The sequence below is a fragment of the Arachis ipaensis genome, chromosome B05 (assembly GCF_000816755.2).
Source record: "Arachis ipaensis cultivar K30076 chromosome B05, Araip1.1, whole genome shotgun sequence".
NCBI classification, from domain to species: domain Eukaryota; kingdom Viridiplantae; phylum Streptophyta; class Magnoliopsida; order Fabales; family Fabaceae; genus Arachis; species Arachis ipaensis.
The window spans coordinates 87,441,596-87,458,586 of NC_029789.2; the positions used below are offsets into that span (position 1 = coordinate 87,441,596).

The 16,991-nt window shown below is 36.4% G+C and overlaps 1 protein-coding gene across 1 annotated transcript in view; it reads right to left on the bottom strand.

Annotated features, from left to right (window-relative positions):
• Positions 202 to 16,991, bottom strand: part of LOC110272052 — a gene marked incomplete at its 3' end in the record, with an annotated part of 36,934 nt that continues 20,144 nt past the window's right edge. Inside the window, exon 4 of the mRNA XM_021123854.1 lies at positions 202 to 951. Coding sequence (XP_020979513.1) covers positions 202 to 951 — 750 coding nt within the window. The remainder of the gene's footprint in view (positions 952 to 16,991) is intronic.

Below are 16,991 nucleotides of genomic sequence, written 5' to 3' on the forward strand. Positions count from 1 at the left end.
ATGCCTCTGTCCCAGTACTACACCAATGGCATGGTCGCTGGCATCACACATTAGTTCAAATGGTAATGTCCAGTCTGGTGCAGAAATAACTGGTGCTGTGACCAGCTTAGCTTTCAGAGTTTCAAATGCCTGCAGACACTTTGTGTCAAACATAAATGGCGTGTCAGCAGCTAGCAGATTGCTCAGAGGTTTTGCAATTTTTGAAAAATCCTTTATAAACCTCCTATAGAACCCTGCATGCCCCAGAAAGCTTCTAATTGCCTTAACATTGACAGGTGGTGGTAATTTTTCAATTACCTCTACCTTAGCTTGATCCACCTCTATTCCCTTGTTCGAAATCTTGTGCCCAAGGACAATCCCTTCAGTCACCATAAAGTGACATTTTTCCCAGTTTAAAACCAGGTTAGTCTCTTGGCATCTTTTCAGAACCAGTGTCAGGTGATCAAGACAGGAGCTGAATGAGTCTCCATATACTGAGAAGTCATCCATGAAGACTTCTAGAAATTTTTCCACCATATAAGAGAAAATAGAGAGCATGCATCTCTGAAAGGTTGCAGGTGCATTACACAGCCCAAATGGCATCCTTCTGTAGGCAAATACTTCAGATGGATATGTGAATGATGTTTTCTCTTGATCTTGGGGATCTACTGCAATTTGGTTATAGCCTGAATAGCCATCCAAAAAGTAGTAATAATCATGACCTGCTAGTCTTTCTAGCATCTGGTCCATGAATGGTAAAGGAAAATGATCCTTTCTGGTGGCTGTATTGAGCCTTCTATAGTCAATACACATGCGCCACCCTGTAACTGTTCTTGTAGGAACCAGTTCATTTTTTTCATTATGAACCACTGTCATGCCTCCCTTTTTGGGAACAACTTGGACAGGGCTCACCCAGGGGTTATCAGAAATAGGATAAATAATCCTAGCCTCGAGTAACTTGGTGACCTCTTTCTGCACCACTTCCTTCATGGATGGATTTAGCCGCCTCTGTGGTTGAACCACTGGCTTAGCATCATCCTCCAATAGGATCTTGTGCATGCATCTTGCTGGGCTGATGCCCTTAAGGTCACTTATGGACCACCCAAGAGCTGTCTTGTGTGTCCTTAGCACTTGAAGTAGCGCTTCCTCTTCCAGGGGATTTAAAGCAGAGCTTATGATCACCGGAAAAGTGTCACCTTCTCCTAGAAATGCATATTTCAGGGATGGTGGTAATGGTTTGAGCTCGGGTTTAGGAGGTTTTTCCTCTTCCTGAGGAAGTTTCAGAGGCTCTTTCAATTCCTCTGAATCCTCCAGATCAGGCTGAACATCTTTAAAAATGTCCTCTAGCTCTGATTCGAGACTCTCAGTCATATTGACCTCTTCCACTAGGGAGTCAATAATATCAACGCTCAAGCAGTCATCTGATGTGTCTGGATGTTGCATAGCTTTGACAACATTCAACTTAAACTCATCCTCATTGACTCTCAGGGTTATCTCCCCTTTTTGGACGTCAATGAGGGTTCATCCAGTTGTTAGGAATGGTCTTCCTAGAATGAGAGTTGCACTCTTGTGCTCCTCCATTTCCAGTACTACAAATTCAGTAGGAAAGGCAAATGGCCCAACCTTGACAATCATGTCCTCAATTATGCCTAATGGGTATTTAATGGAGCCATCAGCAAGTTGAAGACAGATCCGGGTTGGTTTGACCTCTTCAGGGAATCTTTATTTCAAGAGTCCTGAGATAGTCTGCAAAGCGAGCAAATTGCTTATCCTGCTCCTCTTGGCGGAGTTTTTGAGGATAAGGTATCTTGGCTTTGTACTCCTCAACCTTGGTTGCTGAAGGTTTATTTCCTACAGAAGTGGTTAGGAAAGCCTTTTTAGAGGGGTTGTTATTAGCACTTGTGTGTGTCTGATCCCTCACTGGCATTTGAATGCCAGGGTTAGAAGCTGGATTGGCGTTGGACGCCAACTCCTTACTTGTTCCTAGTGTTTGAACGCCAGAACTGAGCTTCCATTAGGCGTTTGACGCCAACTCCTTGCCTATTTCTGGCGTTTGAACGCCAGAGTTATTCCTCTCTGGGCTCTTACTATCCTCAGAGGGATTTTGGATAGCAGGTTGTTCATTTCTTGGCTTCCTGCTGCCTTGAAGTGAGGTATTTAATGTTTTTCCACTTCTTAATTGAATTGCTTGGCACTCTTCCGTTATTTGTTTTGATAACTGCTGTTCTGTTTGCTTTTACTGTACTTCCATATTCAGATTAGCCATTCTTGTGTCTTGTAGTATCTCCTTGAATTCGGCCAGCTGTTTTGTTAGAAAGTCTAATTGCTGATTGAATTCAGTAATTTGTTCTGCAGGTGACGTTAGGATTTTTGCCAGTAAAGAATTTTATAAAAACAGTCGCATTGTAGATATAGTCTCTAAACTAACAGAAATCCCTTCGTACAAATGTTTTGGTTGTCACAAGTAACAAACCCCTTTTTAAATTGATAACCGAGTATTTAAACCTCGGGTCATCTTCTCAAGGAATTGCAGGGAGGTATGTTCTTATTATTGGTTATGAGTTTGTAATTTGAAAGTAAGGAAGCAGTATGTTGAACAATAAGAATAAAATAAATAACTATAAAATAGACTCTTGGCAAGGTATGAAAACTGGAAGTCCTATCCTGGTTATCCTTATCCTTTGTAATGAGAATTGGATTTTTCTCCCACTTTGTTAACCTCTAACTATGAAGGTAAGTTAAGTGGATGAATTAATTCTGATTCCTCAAGTCCTAGTCTTTCCTTGGGAAACGTTAGAGTTATTGGAACCCGAATTAATTCTTGAAGAATTCAAATTTTCAATCAACAATGAGTTTGATAACTCAAGTGTCTCCAATGACTCAACCAAAGCCAAAAGGGGAAAATCTAAATTAAATTAAAAGCATTCATATAAATAAAGCAAAGCAAAATTAAATCTAAAAATACCTTGAATTAGAACTAATAAAGATATCAAATGTAACATGGAAGAGTTCATAAATTAAATTAGAAAAATAAATAAAAGGAACATTGAACCTGGGATTGAGAGTCACTCCTAAAACTAAGAGAAATCCTAAATCCTAATTCTAAGAGAGAGGAGAGAACCTCTCTCTCTAGAAACTACATCTACTCCTCAAATTGTGAATGTGAAAGCCTTTTTATGAATGGATGCAATCCCTCTACTTTATAGCCTCTAATCTGTGCTTTCTGGACCGAGAACTGGGTTAGAAACAGCCCAGAATTCACTGGTTGTGAATTCAAACACGCTGATTTTCGTCACTGCGATGTGTCCGTATGGAGCACGCGGTCGCGTTGCCTAGCGTCAGGGTAACTATGACTATTATATATCAAATCGAAGCCCCGGATGTTAGCTTTCCAACGCAACTGGAACCGCATCGTTTGGATCTCTGTAGCTAAAGTTATAGCCGTTTGAGTGCAAAGAGGTCAGGCTGGACAGCTTAGCAATTTCTCCAACTTCTTGTATTCCTTCCACTTCTGCATGCTTTCTTTCCATCCTCTGAGCCATTCCTGTCCTGTAATCTCTGAAATCACTTAACACACATATGAAGGCATCTAATGGTGATAAGAGAGGATTAATATTAGCAAATATAAGGCCAAAGAAACATGTTTTCAATCATAGCACAAATTCTGGGAAGGAATTGTAAAACCATGCAAATAGTATGAATAAGTGGGTAAAGAGTTGATAAAATCCACTCAATTGAGCACAAGATAAACCATAAATAGTGGTTTATCAACCTCTCCACACTTAAACATTAGCATGTCCTCATGCTAAGCTCAAGAGAAGCTATAAAGATGAAGAGGAGCGGTAGATTAATATGAAATGCAACCTATTTATATGAATGCAACTAAATGCAAAAATGTTTCTACCTACTTGGTCAAAAGTAAATAAATTCTCCAAGACAAATACAAACCAATTTCCACTAATTCAAATTAGACAATAAAAGACAAGAATCTTTAATTAACCTAAGCTTTCACCTAACATACATATACTCTATATAACTCTAGAATCATGCCTAGCTACCCATAGTCTTCACTTTTGCATTACATACTCATGTATCAATTTTTCTTTAATTTTATCACATATGCATGGATCTTTTATTAACTTAACATTGGGGTAATTTTGTCCCCTTATTTATTTATTTATATTATATATTTTTTCTCTTTTTTTTAGAGACATAAAAACTAGAATAACATATCAATGCATATGGAATTTTTAATTTTCTATTTTACATGAGTAGGTACCCAAATTTTCCAATATTCAAAATTAGAAACATGATACATTCCCTTATTAACCCAAGTTCCCACAGTTTTCCCACACTTAATTGTTGCACAATCCCTATCTTAAGCTAACCAAAGATTCAATTGGGATATTTAATTGTTTTTCTGCTTAAGACTAGTGATGTGGTAAAATACAGAACAAATAGGGATTAAAAGGCTCAAAGTGGCTGACAAGGGTGATTTAAAGGGTAGGCTTATTTGGGATAAGTGAGCTAAAATCAAACAATGGCCTCAATCATATGCAAGCATGTAAATACACTAAATAATGGACATATAGATTGGAACAAAATATAAATTACAATCATAGAGAAGGAAACACACAGGAATAAAATATTTATGGTTAAATAATGTAACCATATAAATAAGCTCAAATCTCACAAGTTGTGTGTTCTTTAGCTCAAAAATCATGTTCAAAATACAACTTCAAACAAATTTAACACAAAAATTTTGATTTAAATTAGTGAAATACTATAAAATTTCTTGAAAAAGAAAATATTACTTCAACCAAGTAGTAACTAAATGCATAAAATCAAACAAATATGCAATCAAATATGCAGATGCAACAATAAACAAATAAAGAAAATAAAACAATGGTGTTGAAAAGAAGGTAACTAACCTACGGAGATCGGTATCGACCTCCCCATACTTAAAGGTTGCACCGTCCTCGGTGCATGCTGAGATGTGCAGGTGGATGGGTTGTTTCAACTGATGCTTTTCTTCAAGGATTGTGCAGATGGACTTGTTTGTCTCCCCTTTTAGAATTTTCTCCCTTTTTCCGTCTTCGGTGGCCAGCCTGAAAGAAGAGAAAAAGAAAAACAGTAATACCCAGAAGTAAAAATAAGAAAATAAATGAAGTATGGGTGGGTTAATGCCAAATGATAAGGGTCTCAATTATATGGAAGCTTCAACATGTACGTGAGAAAACAATAGAAGCCATGGCATACCAGTGGTGCAAAATATGCAACAATGGGGAAGAGAGTGGGTAAGGAGAGATAATATAAATTCATGTCAATGCAAAAGTAATACAAATATAAAAGATTGGCATTGATTTAAATAATATTACCTAATCAGAATTAAACAAGTCACTAAGCACCCAAAATATTTCAAGAGAAGATGCAACAGTGAAATAAGAAAATTCAACACCAAAGGAAAAATAATAAATTTAGAAAAGAAAATAAAAATATGCACTAAATTAAAATGCAATGAATGAAATATTCAAATAAATTAAGTAAAATAAAGTAAAAGATAAGAAGAATAAGAAGGGAAAGAAGGGAAGAAGAAGTAAGTAAATAAGAAAGGAGGGAGGAAAAATTAGGATTGGGGGAGAAAAGATAAGATATTTGGCAAAGTAGGATAAGCTGTGCGACGCGGTCGCGCGGCTTGCGCTTAAACTGATTGACACGGACGCGTCATCCAAGCGACCCGATCTGTGCCATTAGCGCGAGGGCAGCCGCGCGGTCGCGTAACTTTCTGTTTGAAGCTCATATTGCCAAATTTTAGGGTGACGCGGTCGCGTGGTGGACGCGATCGCGTGGTTGACCAATTTTGGGATATGACGGACGCGTGGGGCATGCGTTCGCGTGGTAAGGTCTGGGCGTCTAGCGCCAGTCCAGCATCACTCCAGCTCATCTTTCGGCCATGCACCTTTTTGACGTCGATTTTCAGGTCATGCGGCCGCGTGGGTGACGCGGTCGCGTGGGGGGCCAATGTTCCCACCTGACGTGGACGCCTCAGTGACGCGGTCGCGTGGGGTCAAATTATGCTAAAGGCGCGCCTCCAACCACGCTCTCACGTGCCTTTTTATTCGTTTTCTTTTCTTCCCATTGCACTAGTGACGCGGACGGGTCAGCAACGCTACCGCGTCGCGTGCGTGCCTTTTTTTTTTAATCTGAAAAAATACAGAATGTAGTGTTAATATGAATGTGATGCAAAAACTCCAGGTTCAATATAATAAAATAAAATAAAACTTGAAAACAAATAAAACTAAATAAAAATAAAAAAAAGAACGATCATACCATGGTGGGTTGTCTCCCACCTAGCACTTTTAGTTAGAGTCCTTAAGTTGGACATTTGGTGAGCTCCCTGTTATGGTGGCTTATGCTTGTATTCATCCAGAAATCTCCACCAATGTTTGTTTTTCCAGTAGCCTCCGGGATCCCAAACTAGGCGCAGAAAGCCTTCAAGTAAGTTAAAGCAAGTGACAAGGCCCCAAGAGTGTTGATTGCCAGAATGAATTCCGGGGTCCCAGATCTTGCTTTTGCACCCGTCTTCTAGCCGATTATCATGATTCCATCCGGGTGGTTCAGTCTTAGAATCCTCACTGAAGTGTCCAAACAACTTCCTAGACCCATTTAATTGAGAATTATGCCAACCCTTGTGTTTAAACTTAAAGCTTTCAACCATAATGAACCTTGCAGGACAATTCTTACCACTGACCATCTTCTTCTTACTCTTAATGCCACAAAGAGCTCTAAGCTGACCATCCGTCTCCAGTATCCCATATTCAAGTGGGATTAGAAAGCTAAGGGATATGAATTTTACCCACTTGAATGTTGTGAAGGATGGTGGCAACTTAGGGGGAGGGGTCTCCAATAACTTTGGCAAGGTGATTTCAAGCTCTACTCCCTTGTGCCCTTTGACAACTTCCACCTCTTTGCAAGTTTCTTCAATATCAACCTCTTCCTCTTGGTAGCTTTCTTCCAATTCAATCTCTTATGCACTACTTACCAAAGGCATAGGAGGTTGTGCTTCTTTTTCTTGAATCTCCATCTCTTGGTTAACCTCTTCAAAGTCTTTAGCCATGATATGCCTTGGAGGTTGTACACCCTCCTCAACATCAATTGCAACCGTCTTGAAAGGAGGTTCTATGTCTTGACTTTCCCATGGAGGTTTAGCATCTCCTAAGTCTTCAACCACTTCTTCCTCTACAACTATTATTGCTTCCTCCACTTGTTCCAATACAAAGCCATGTTCCTCATTGTCCACCGAAGTTTCTAGTGTCTCCTTCATGCTTTGCTCTTCTTTTGATTCTCCACATGTAGCCAGGGAGTTCTTTGAGTGCTCAGATATTGGGAAGCTATTATATTTACTAACTCGCCTAAGGCAGCCGCGAAATTTAGCATACTCTTATTCATCCTTTCTTGCCTTTGAAGAATAACACGAAGTCTGTCATCCATTGGAGGTTGGGGTGGATATGAGGATTCATTGGTTGGGAGAGAGGGTTCATAATAGGAAGGTGGTTCATCTTGATAATGATATGGAGATGGTGAATATTGAGGTGGTGGTTCATGAGAGTAGTTGTGTTGGAAAGGTGGTGGTTCTGTGTATGGTTCATTTGGCTCATAAGGTGGTTGGTATGGTGGATACGGGTTAGGGTCATATGGAGGTGAATGGTTGTAGTTGGCTTGTGAGTATGGTGCTTCAAAATTGTGTTGAGGAGGTTCATAGTCATATGATGGGGGTCCATCATATCTATCATCTTGGTATGCCCCCTGGAATGGCTCTTGACTATAGTAATTTGGTGTTTGGTTGTCACGGAAGGGTCCGCCATAACTATTGTCTTGGTATGCATTGTGGAATGGTCTTTGTCTGTGGTACTGTAGAAGGTGTTGCTGCCGGAAGGGTTGATCAGATCCTCGTAGCTCCCTCCATCTCTGATTGTTTTGACCTTGATGCATGTTCCTGTTATAATTTCCATTCCTTGCAACAACATTGGAACCAAACTCAAAGCGAGAGGGGTGAGAACTCATAATAGTAAATAAAAATTAAAAACGAAAAATAAGAACAAATTTTAAATTAAAAGGTTATTGAAAATTAAATTTTGAATTTTAAATTTTGAAATTTTGAAATTTGAAATTTGAAATTTGAATTTTAAAAATTGAAATTTGAAAATTTTTAAATTTGAATTTTTAAATTTTGAAATTTGAATTTTGAAAAAGTCAACAATATAAGATAAAAATTTTGAAGGTCAAGATGAACACGAAGAACAAATTTTTGAAAAAATTTTTAATAACTAAATAAAAACTAATAACCTCTTAATTTATGAAAAAGCAAAAATAAAAACAAAAATAAAAACAAATAAACAAGCAAAAAGCAAATATTTACAATAACCAATAACAAGGCACACGTTTGCAATTCCCCGGCAACGGCGCCATTTTGACGTTAGGATTTTTGCCAGTAAAGAATTTTATAAAAACAGTAGCGTTGTAGATATAGTCTCTAAACCAACAGAAATCCCTTCGTACAAACGTTTTGGTTGTCACAAGTAACAAACCCCTTTTTAAATTGATAACTGAGTATTTAAACCTCGGGTCGTCTTCTCAAGGAATTGCAGGGAGGTATGTTCTTATTATTGGTTATGAGTTTGTAAATTGGGGGTTTTGAAAGTAAGGAAGCAGTATGTTGAACAATAAGAATAAAATAAATAACTATAAAATAGACTCTTGGCAAGGTATGAAAACTAGAAGTCCTATCCTGGTTATCCTTATCAATTGTAATGAGAATTGGATTTTTCTCCCACTTTGTTAACCTCTAACTATGAAGGTAAGTTAAGTGGATGAATTAATTCTGATTCCTCAAGTCTTAGTCTTTCCTTGGGAAAAGTTAGAGTTATTGGAACCCGAATTAATTCTTGAAGAATTCCAATTTTCAATCAACAATGAGTTTGATAACTCAAGTGTCTCCAATGACTCAACCAAAGCCAAAAGGGGAAATCTAAATTAAATTAAAAGCATTCATATAAATAAAGCAAAGTAAAATTAAATCTGAAAATACCTCGAATTAGCACTAATAAAGATATCAAATGTAACATGGAAGAGTTCATAAATTAAATTAGAAAAATAAATAAAAGGAACATTGAACCTGGGATTAAGAGTCACTCCTAAAACTAAGAGAAATCCTAAATCCTAATCCTAAGAGAGAGGAGAGAACCTCTCTCTCTAGAAACTACATCTACTCCTCAAATTGTGAATGTGAAAGCCTATTTATGAATGGATGCAATTCCTCTACTTTATAGCGTCTAATCTGTGTTTTCTAGGCCGAGAACTGGGTCAGAAACAGCCCAGAATTCGCTGGTTGCGAATTCAAACACGCTGATTTTCATCACTGCGACGCGTCCGCATGGAGCACGCGGTCGCGTCGCCTATCGTCAGGGTAACTATGGCATATTATATATCAAATCGAAGCCTCAGACATTAGCTTTCCAACGCAACTAAAATCGCCTCGTTCGGACTTCTGTAGCTAAAGTTATAGCCATTTGAGTGCAAAGAGGTCAGGCTGGACAGCATAGCAATTTCTCCAACTTCTTGTATTCCTTCCACTTTTGCATGCTTTCTTTCCATCCTCTGAGCCATTCCTGCCCTGTAATCTCTGAAATCACTTAACACACATATCAAGGCATCTAATGGTGATAAGAGAGGATTAATATTAGCAAATATAAGGCCAAAGAAGCATGTTTTCAATCATAGCACAAATTCTGGGAAGGAATTGTAAAACCATGCAAATAGTATGAATAAGTGGGTAAAGAGTTGATAAAATCCACTCAATTGATCACAAGATAAACTATAAAATAGTGGTTTATCAGCAGGACTGAGTTCAGCAGTTACTATTTTAGCCTCTTCTTTCATGGAAGATTCACTGCTTAGGTACAGATGCTGATTTCTGGAAACTGTATCAATAAGCTCTTGAGCCTCTTCAATTGTCTTTCTCATGTGTATAAATCCACCAGTTGAGTGATCTAGAGAAATTTGAGCTTTCTCTGTAAGCCCATAATAGAAGATGTCTAACTGCACCCATTCTGAAAACATTTCAGAGGGGCATTTTCTTAGCATCTCTCTGTATCTCTCCTAGCAGGCATCATAAAGAGATTCATTATCTCCTTATTTAAAGCCTTGAATGTCCAGCCTTAGCTGTGTCATCCGTTTTGGAGGAAAGTATTGATTCAGAAATTTTTCTGACAGCTGTTTCCATGTCCTTATGCTAGCCTTAGGTTGGTTATTTAACCACCTCTTAGCTTGGTCTTTTACAGCAAATGGAAACAGTAATAATCTATAGACATCCTGATCTACTTCATTATCATGTACTGTGTCAGTAATTTATAAAAATTGTGCCAAAAACTCTGTAGGTTCTTCCTGTGGAAGACTGGAATACTGACAACTTTGCTGCACCATGATAATGAGCTGAGGATTCAACTCAAAGCTACTGACTCCAATGGAGGGTATACAGATACTGCTCCCATATGAAGTAGTAGTGGGGTTAGCATATGACCCCAGAGTCCTTCTGAACTGTTCATTTCCACTTAGGTCCATGATGGAGAAAGGGAGATGATGCGGATTGCAAATAAATTTTTTTTTTGAAAACCGAAATTAAAATAAAATAAAATAAAATAACTGAAAAATTTACTATATTTTTAAAATTAGAAGAAAAAGAAATAAAAGAAAATTGAAAACTAAATTAATTAAAAAGATTTGAAAAAAATGTGGGTGAGGATTTTCAAAAAAAATGAAGAGAGAGAAATTGGTTAGGAAGTTTTGAAAAATATATGTCTTAAAATTAAAGATACTTGTAAAAAAATAAAATAAAATAAAAAAAGAAAAGATATGAAAAATATTTGATTTTAAGATATGAGATTAGAAAAGATAAGATAAGCTAGGTAAGAGAAGATAAGGGATTTAAATTTTGAAAAGATTTGATTTTTAAGTTTGAAAATTAAATTTTGAAATTTTAAATTTTGAAATTTGAAATTTGAAATTTGAAATATGAATTTTGAATTTTGAATTTTGAATTTTGAATTTTGGAAGTTGAAAATTGAAATTTGAATTTGAAATAAGATAAGATAAGATTTTGAAGAAAGATATGATTTTTTTGAAAAAGATTTTAATTTTGAAATTTTAAAACTAAGATAAGATAAAATAAAAATTTTTAAAATAAAAAATCTGAATTTTTAAAAGCAATTTTTGAAAATTCAATTTAAAATAAAGAGAAAATATATTTTTGAATTTAATGAGGAAAGAGAAAAATAATAAAATGACACAAAACTTAAAATTTTTAGAAGTAATGCTCCTTGTTTTTCGAAAATTTTGGAGGGAAAACACCAAGGAACACCAAACTTAAAAATTTTAATATCAAAATACAAAGAAGACTCAAGAACACCTTGAAGATTCACAAGAACACGAGGAACAAAAATTCAAAGACTCAAAGGATTCAAGAACATAAAAAAAGAACACCAAACATAAAATTTTTAGAAAACCAAAAATAAATTTTCAAAAATTAAATAAAAGCTAACAAGAAAACACCAAACTTAAAACTTGACACAAGATTTAGTCAAAGAAAAATTATTTTTGAAAAAGTTTTAAAAGGAAGATTCCCAATTACCAAGAACATAAGCACACTGCTCTAGCCAATTGAGCTATAAATTTAAAGTGTTTTAACAAAGGTATTTAATGTATATAAAATATTTATATTTTTTTGAATACTGATAATTTGAAAACGCACAAGAAAAATAAGAAAAAACACAAAACAAGAAAAACTAAAGATCAAACAAGGAAAATAAACAAGAACAACTTGAAGATTAAGAAAGAACTAAGAACATATAATTCGAAAAATTGAAAGAAAAATAAAATCATGCAATTGACACCAAACTTAAATTATGAAACTAAACTCAACAAAAGACTAAATCATGAAGTTATTGGTTTAAAGAAAATTTTTCGAAAATAATTTAGAAAAATAAAATAAGGATTTCAAAATTTTAACCAAAAACAATAATAGAAGACTCTAAACCAAAACGAAAAAATTTTCCTGATCTAAGCAACAAAATAAACCGTCAGTTGTCCAAACTCGAACAATCCCCGGCAACGGCGCCAAAAACTTGGTGCACGAATTGTAAATCACACTTTTCACAACTCGTACCATTAACCAGCAAGTGCACTGGGTCGTCCAAGTAATACCTTACGTGAGTAAGGGTCGAATCCCACGGAGATTGTTGGATTGAAGCAATCTATGGTTATTTTGTAATTCTTAGTCAGGATATCAATTATGATTATCAGGTTGAATTGTGAAAAATAAAAGAGCATGAAATAAATACTTGTTATGAAGTAATGGAGAATATGTTGGAGTTTTGGAGATGGTTTGTCTTCTGAATCTCTGCTTTCCCCCTGTCTTCTTCTTCACGCACGCAAGGTTCCTCCTATGGCAAGCTGTGTGTTGGTGGATCACCGTTGTCAATGGCTACCATCCGTCCTCTCAGTGGAAATGGTCCAGGTGCGCTGTCACTGCACGGCTAATCATCTGTCGGTTCTCACTCATGTTGGAATAGGATCCATTGATCCTTTTGCGTCTGTCACTACGCCCAACCCTTGTGAGTTTGAAGCTCGTCACAGTCATTCAATCCCTGAATCCTACTTGGAATACTACAGACAAGGTTTAGACTTTCCGGATTCTCAAGAATGCTGCCAATAGATTCTAGCTTATACCACGAAGATTATGATTAAGGAATCCAAGAGATACTCATTCAATCAAAGGTAGAACGGGAGTGGTTGTCAGGCATGCGTTCATAGATTGAGAATGGTGATGAGTGTCACGGATCATCACATTCATCATATTGAAGTGTGAATGAACATCTTAGATAGAAACAGGCGTGTTTGAATAGAAAACAGAACTAATTGCATTAATTCATCAAGACACAGTAGAGCTCCTCACCCTCAACAATAGAGTTTAGAGACTCATGCCGTCAAACAGTACAAAGTTCAGATCTAAAAATGTCATGAGGTACAAAATAATCCTCTAAAAGTTGTTTAAATAGTAAGCTAGTAATCTAGGTTTGCAGAGAATGAGGAAACTATGATAGATAGTGCAGAAATCCACTTCTGGGGCCCACTTGGTGTGTGCTGGGGCTGAGACTTAAGCTTTACACGTGCTTAGGCTATTTTTGGAGTTAAACGCCAGGTTGTAGCCTGTTTTGGGCATTTAACTCCAACTTGTAACCTGTTTCTGGCGTTTAACGCCAGACTGCAACATGGAACTGGCGTTGAACGCCAGTTTAAGTTATCTATCCTTGAGCAAAGTATGAACTATTATATATTGCTGGAAAGCCCTGGATGTCTACTTTCCAACGCAATTGGGAGCGCGCCAATTGGACTCCGGTAGCTCCAGAAAATCCATTCCGAGTGCAGAGAGGTCAGAATCCAACAACATCAGCTGTCCTTTTTCAGCCTGAATCAGATTTTTGCTCAGCTCCCTCAATTTCAGCCAGAAAATACCTGAAATTATAGAAAAATACACAAACTCATAGTAAAGTCCAGAAATGTGATTTTTATTTAAAAACTAATAAAAATATAATAAAAAGTGACTAAAACATATTAAAAAGTACCTAAAAACCATGCTAAAAAGCGTATAAATTATCCGCTCATCACAAATAAAATAAATAAACAACTGTAAAATAAACTCTTGGCAAGGTATGAAAATTCGGAAGTCCTATTCTAGTTGTCCTTATCAATGGTGATGAGAATTATATTCTGCTCTCCACTAAGTCAACCTCTAACTATGAAGGTAAGTCGAGTGGGTAAATCAATTTAACACCTAAAGTCCTAGTCAATTCATAAGGAAACACTAGAGTTATACGGATTTAAATCAATCAGCAAGGATATCAGTTATCAATCACGATGAGTTTGACAACTCAAGAGTTACCAATTAATCAACCAAAACCAAAAAGGGAAAATCTAAATTATTAATGTAAATAAAGGAAGACAGTCATAATTCTGAAATACCTCAAATTATATTAAATAGAAAATTAAATCTAAACATGAATGGTTCATAAGCCAATTTGGCAACAAAAGTATTTAAAGGAAAGCATTAAAGTGTCTGAAAGTAAAAGGAAAATATAAAGTAAAAGGAATATTGAACCTGATAAAGAGTTGAAATACTAAATTGAAATAATAAGAAATCCTAATCCTAAAACCTAAGAGAGAGGAGAGAACCTCTCTCTAAAAACTACATCTAATTCATGAAAAGTGAATAATTGGAGACATCTTTGAATGGATGCATTTCCCCACTTTATAACCTCTAATCTGTGCCTTCTGGACTTGGATATGGGCCAAAAAGGAATTCAAAAATCGCTAGGAGTGTTTTCTGTAATTTCTGGTGCGTGGCGTCTGTCACGCGTCCGCGTGGGTCACGCGGTCGCGTCATCTGGAGTTTTCCTTGTCACGCGTTCGCTTCGGTCACGCGTACGCGTCATCTGTGTTCTGCTCAAGGCACGCATCCGCGTCAGTCACGCATTCGTGTCGCTGCCTTTTCGCGCTGGGCATGCGACCGCATCGTCCATGTGTTCACGTCACTACCAGTTTCTTCAAAATCTCCATTTTGTGCTTTCCTTCCATTTTTGTATGTTTCCTTTCCATCCTTTAAGTCATTCCTGCCTTAGAAGATCTGAAACTACTCAACACATAAATCACGGCATCGAATGGTAATAAAGGGTAATTAAAATAATTATTTTTATAGCATAGGAAACATGTTTTTCACATATATCACATAATAAGGAAGGGAAAGTGAAACCATGCAATTTACATGAATAAGTGGGTGAAGGGTTGAATAAATCACTTAAATTGAGCACAATATATATCATAAAATATGGGTTTATCAACCTCCCCACACTTAAACAATAGCATGTCCTCATGCTAAGTCCAAGATAAAGAGTAAGGTAAGGTTAAAGTGGTGGAATCACATGCAATGCAATCTATCCTAAATGCAACTACCTAAATGAATCATGCAATTCTAATTGTTATTCACTTGTATATAAAACTTACATGTAGTTAAATTAATTCACATTCTCAAGGAATCATATATGCATAGCCAAACCCTAGATAATGTTAAAGCACCTTTACAATTGAGATGGGTAAAAATATTTTTCAATCTTGCAAGACAATTAACAATTCAAGCAGAGATATATGGTGATGAGCTATTGAACCCTCACTGGATTTTGTGTTTACTCTCTAATCACTCAGTGTTTATTGGGTTAATCACTCTATTCTTCTTTTTATCCTTACTTTCTATAACTTTGTTCTTCATCTAACCAATCAACAATTATAGAATACAGACATACAAAAATCATGAGTTCTTTTTCAAGGTTGTAATGGGGCCAAGGTAAAGGTAAGGGTATATGTATAAGGCTAAGTGAGCTAATAAGTGAATCCTTGATTAGTCTAAGATCTCACCTAACATACATCTTTTGTAATTCAAAGTTTCTTAACCTAATTGCCCAACTTTTCTCACTTTGTATTGCAAGCTCATGCATTAACTTAAATTTTATCCCATGTGCATTGATTCTTTTTATTTTGCAATTGGAAAATTTTTGTATCCCCTTAATTAAATACCGAAAATAATTTTTTTTAATGCACATGGTAATTCAATTTTTTTGATTTCACATGAGCATGCTTCCCAAATTTTTATTTTGAAACATCTTTACTCTTTTTAACTTTCCACCTTTGGTTCTATCATCCATGTTCCCATAAAGTTCCCCACACTTAAACAATACACAATTTCTATCTTAAGCTAACCAAGGATTCAACTTGGGATTTTTATTTTGTTTTTCTGCTTTAGGCTAGTAATGTGGTTTATGGAACAAGAGGGGATTAAAAAGCTCAAGGGAGCTAACAAGGGTGATGTAAAAGGTAGGCTAATTTGGGATAGGTGAGGAAAATTCAAATGATGGCCTCAATCATCTCTTAGTACGTATCTATACTCTATAATTGGACATATAGATTAAAACAAAGTAAAGAACACCAGAATAAAAAAGAAGGGAAAAACACACAGGAATAAAAATTATGGTTTGAATGTAACCATACAATTAAGCTCAAAACTCACAGGCTGTGTGTTCTCTCGCTCAAAAATCATATATCAGTTATACATGTCATGCAAGTAGAAATTAAGAGTTCCCATTATTCTCAATGTAAAAACTTTTTGGGTGGCTTTAAAGTTTTAGTGTTCCTCCTTGATGAAATGTTGTTAACTAACTAACATGTTATGTTCTATATACAAGGTGTGTGGATTATTTTTGATTATGTTAAAGTCTCTAGTTTACTTCCTTTTTATTTTCAATTTAAACCAAACTATCATATGCTAAAAGGGTAAACTATACTAATTAATCCACATATTCTATAACTAATAAGTTTAGAATTGCAACTAAACTAAACGGCTAAAATATGAACTAAAGTGCAAAATGCAAAAATAGAGTAAAAATACATGAAAAGAACAATGTATAAGTACTAAAAAGTAAAAAAATGAAGATAAAAATATAGAAAAATAAACAAAATAAGATAGAAAGAGTCTGTAGTGGTTCACCAAAAGAAATACGCCAGGGATGGTGACCTCCCCACACTTAAAATAAAGCATCGTCCTCGATGCTCACTCAAGCTGGGTGTGAAGGAGTGTCATCATTGGAAGGATGGGCTACTGAAGTCTCTGTGGTAGCCTGAGGATCTGTAGACTGGATAAGGGTAGGTGGATCTGTCTGCTGCAGTGGGGGCTCTGACTAGATAGGAATCTCTGGATCTGCGGCCTGTATCTGGTGTGGCACCTCCTGCTGTGGCGCAGCCTGCTCTGGTCCTGCCTGTGCAGCCTGGGTAGGTGTCTCCTCCTCGTGATCGTCCTCCTCCACCTCAGATGTATCAGAAGGGGTGTCAGGCTCGGAGGGGATGTCGCCGTC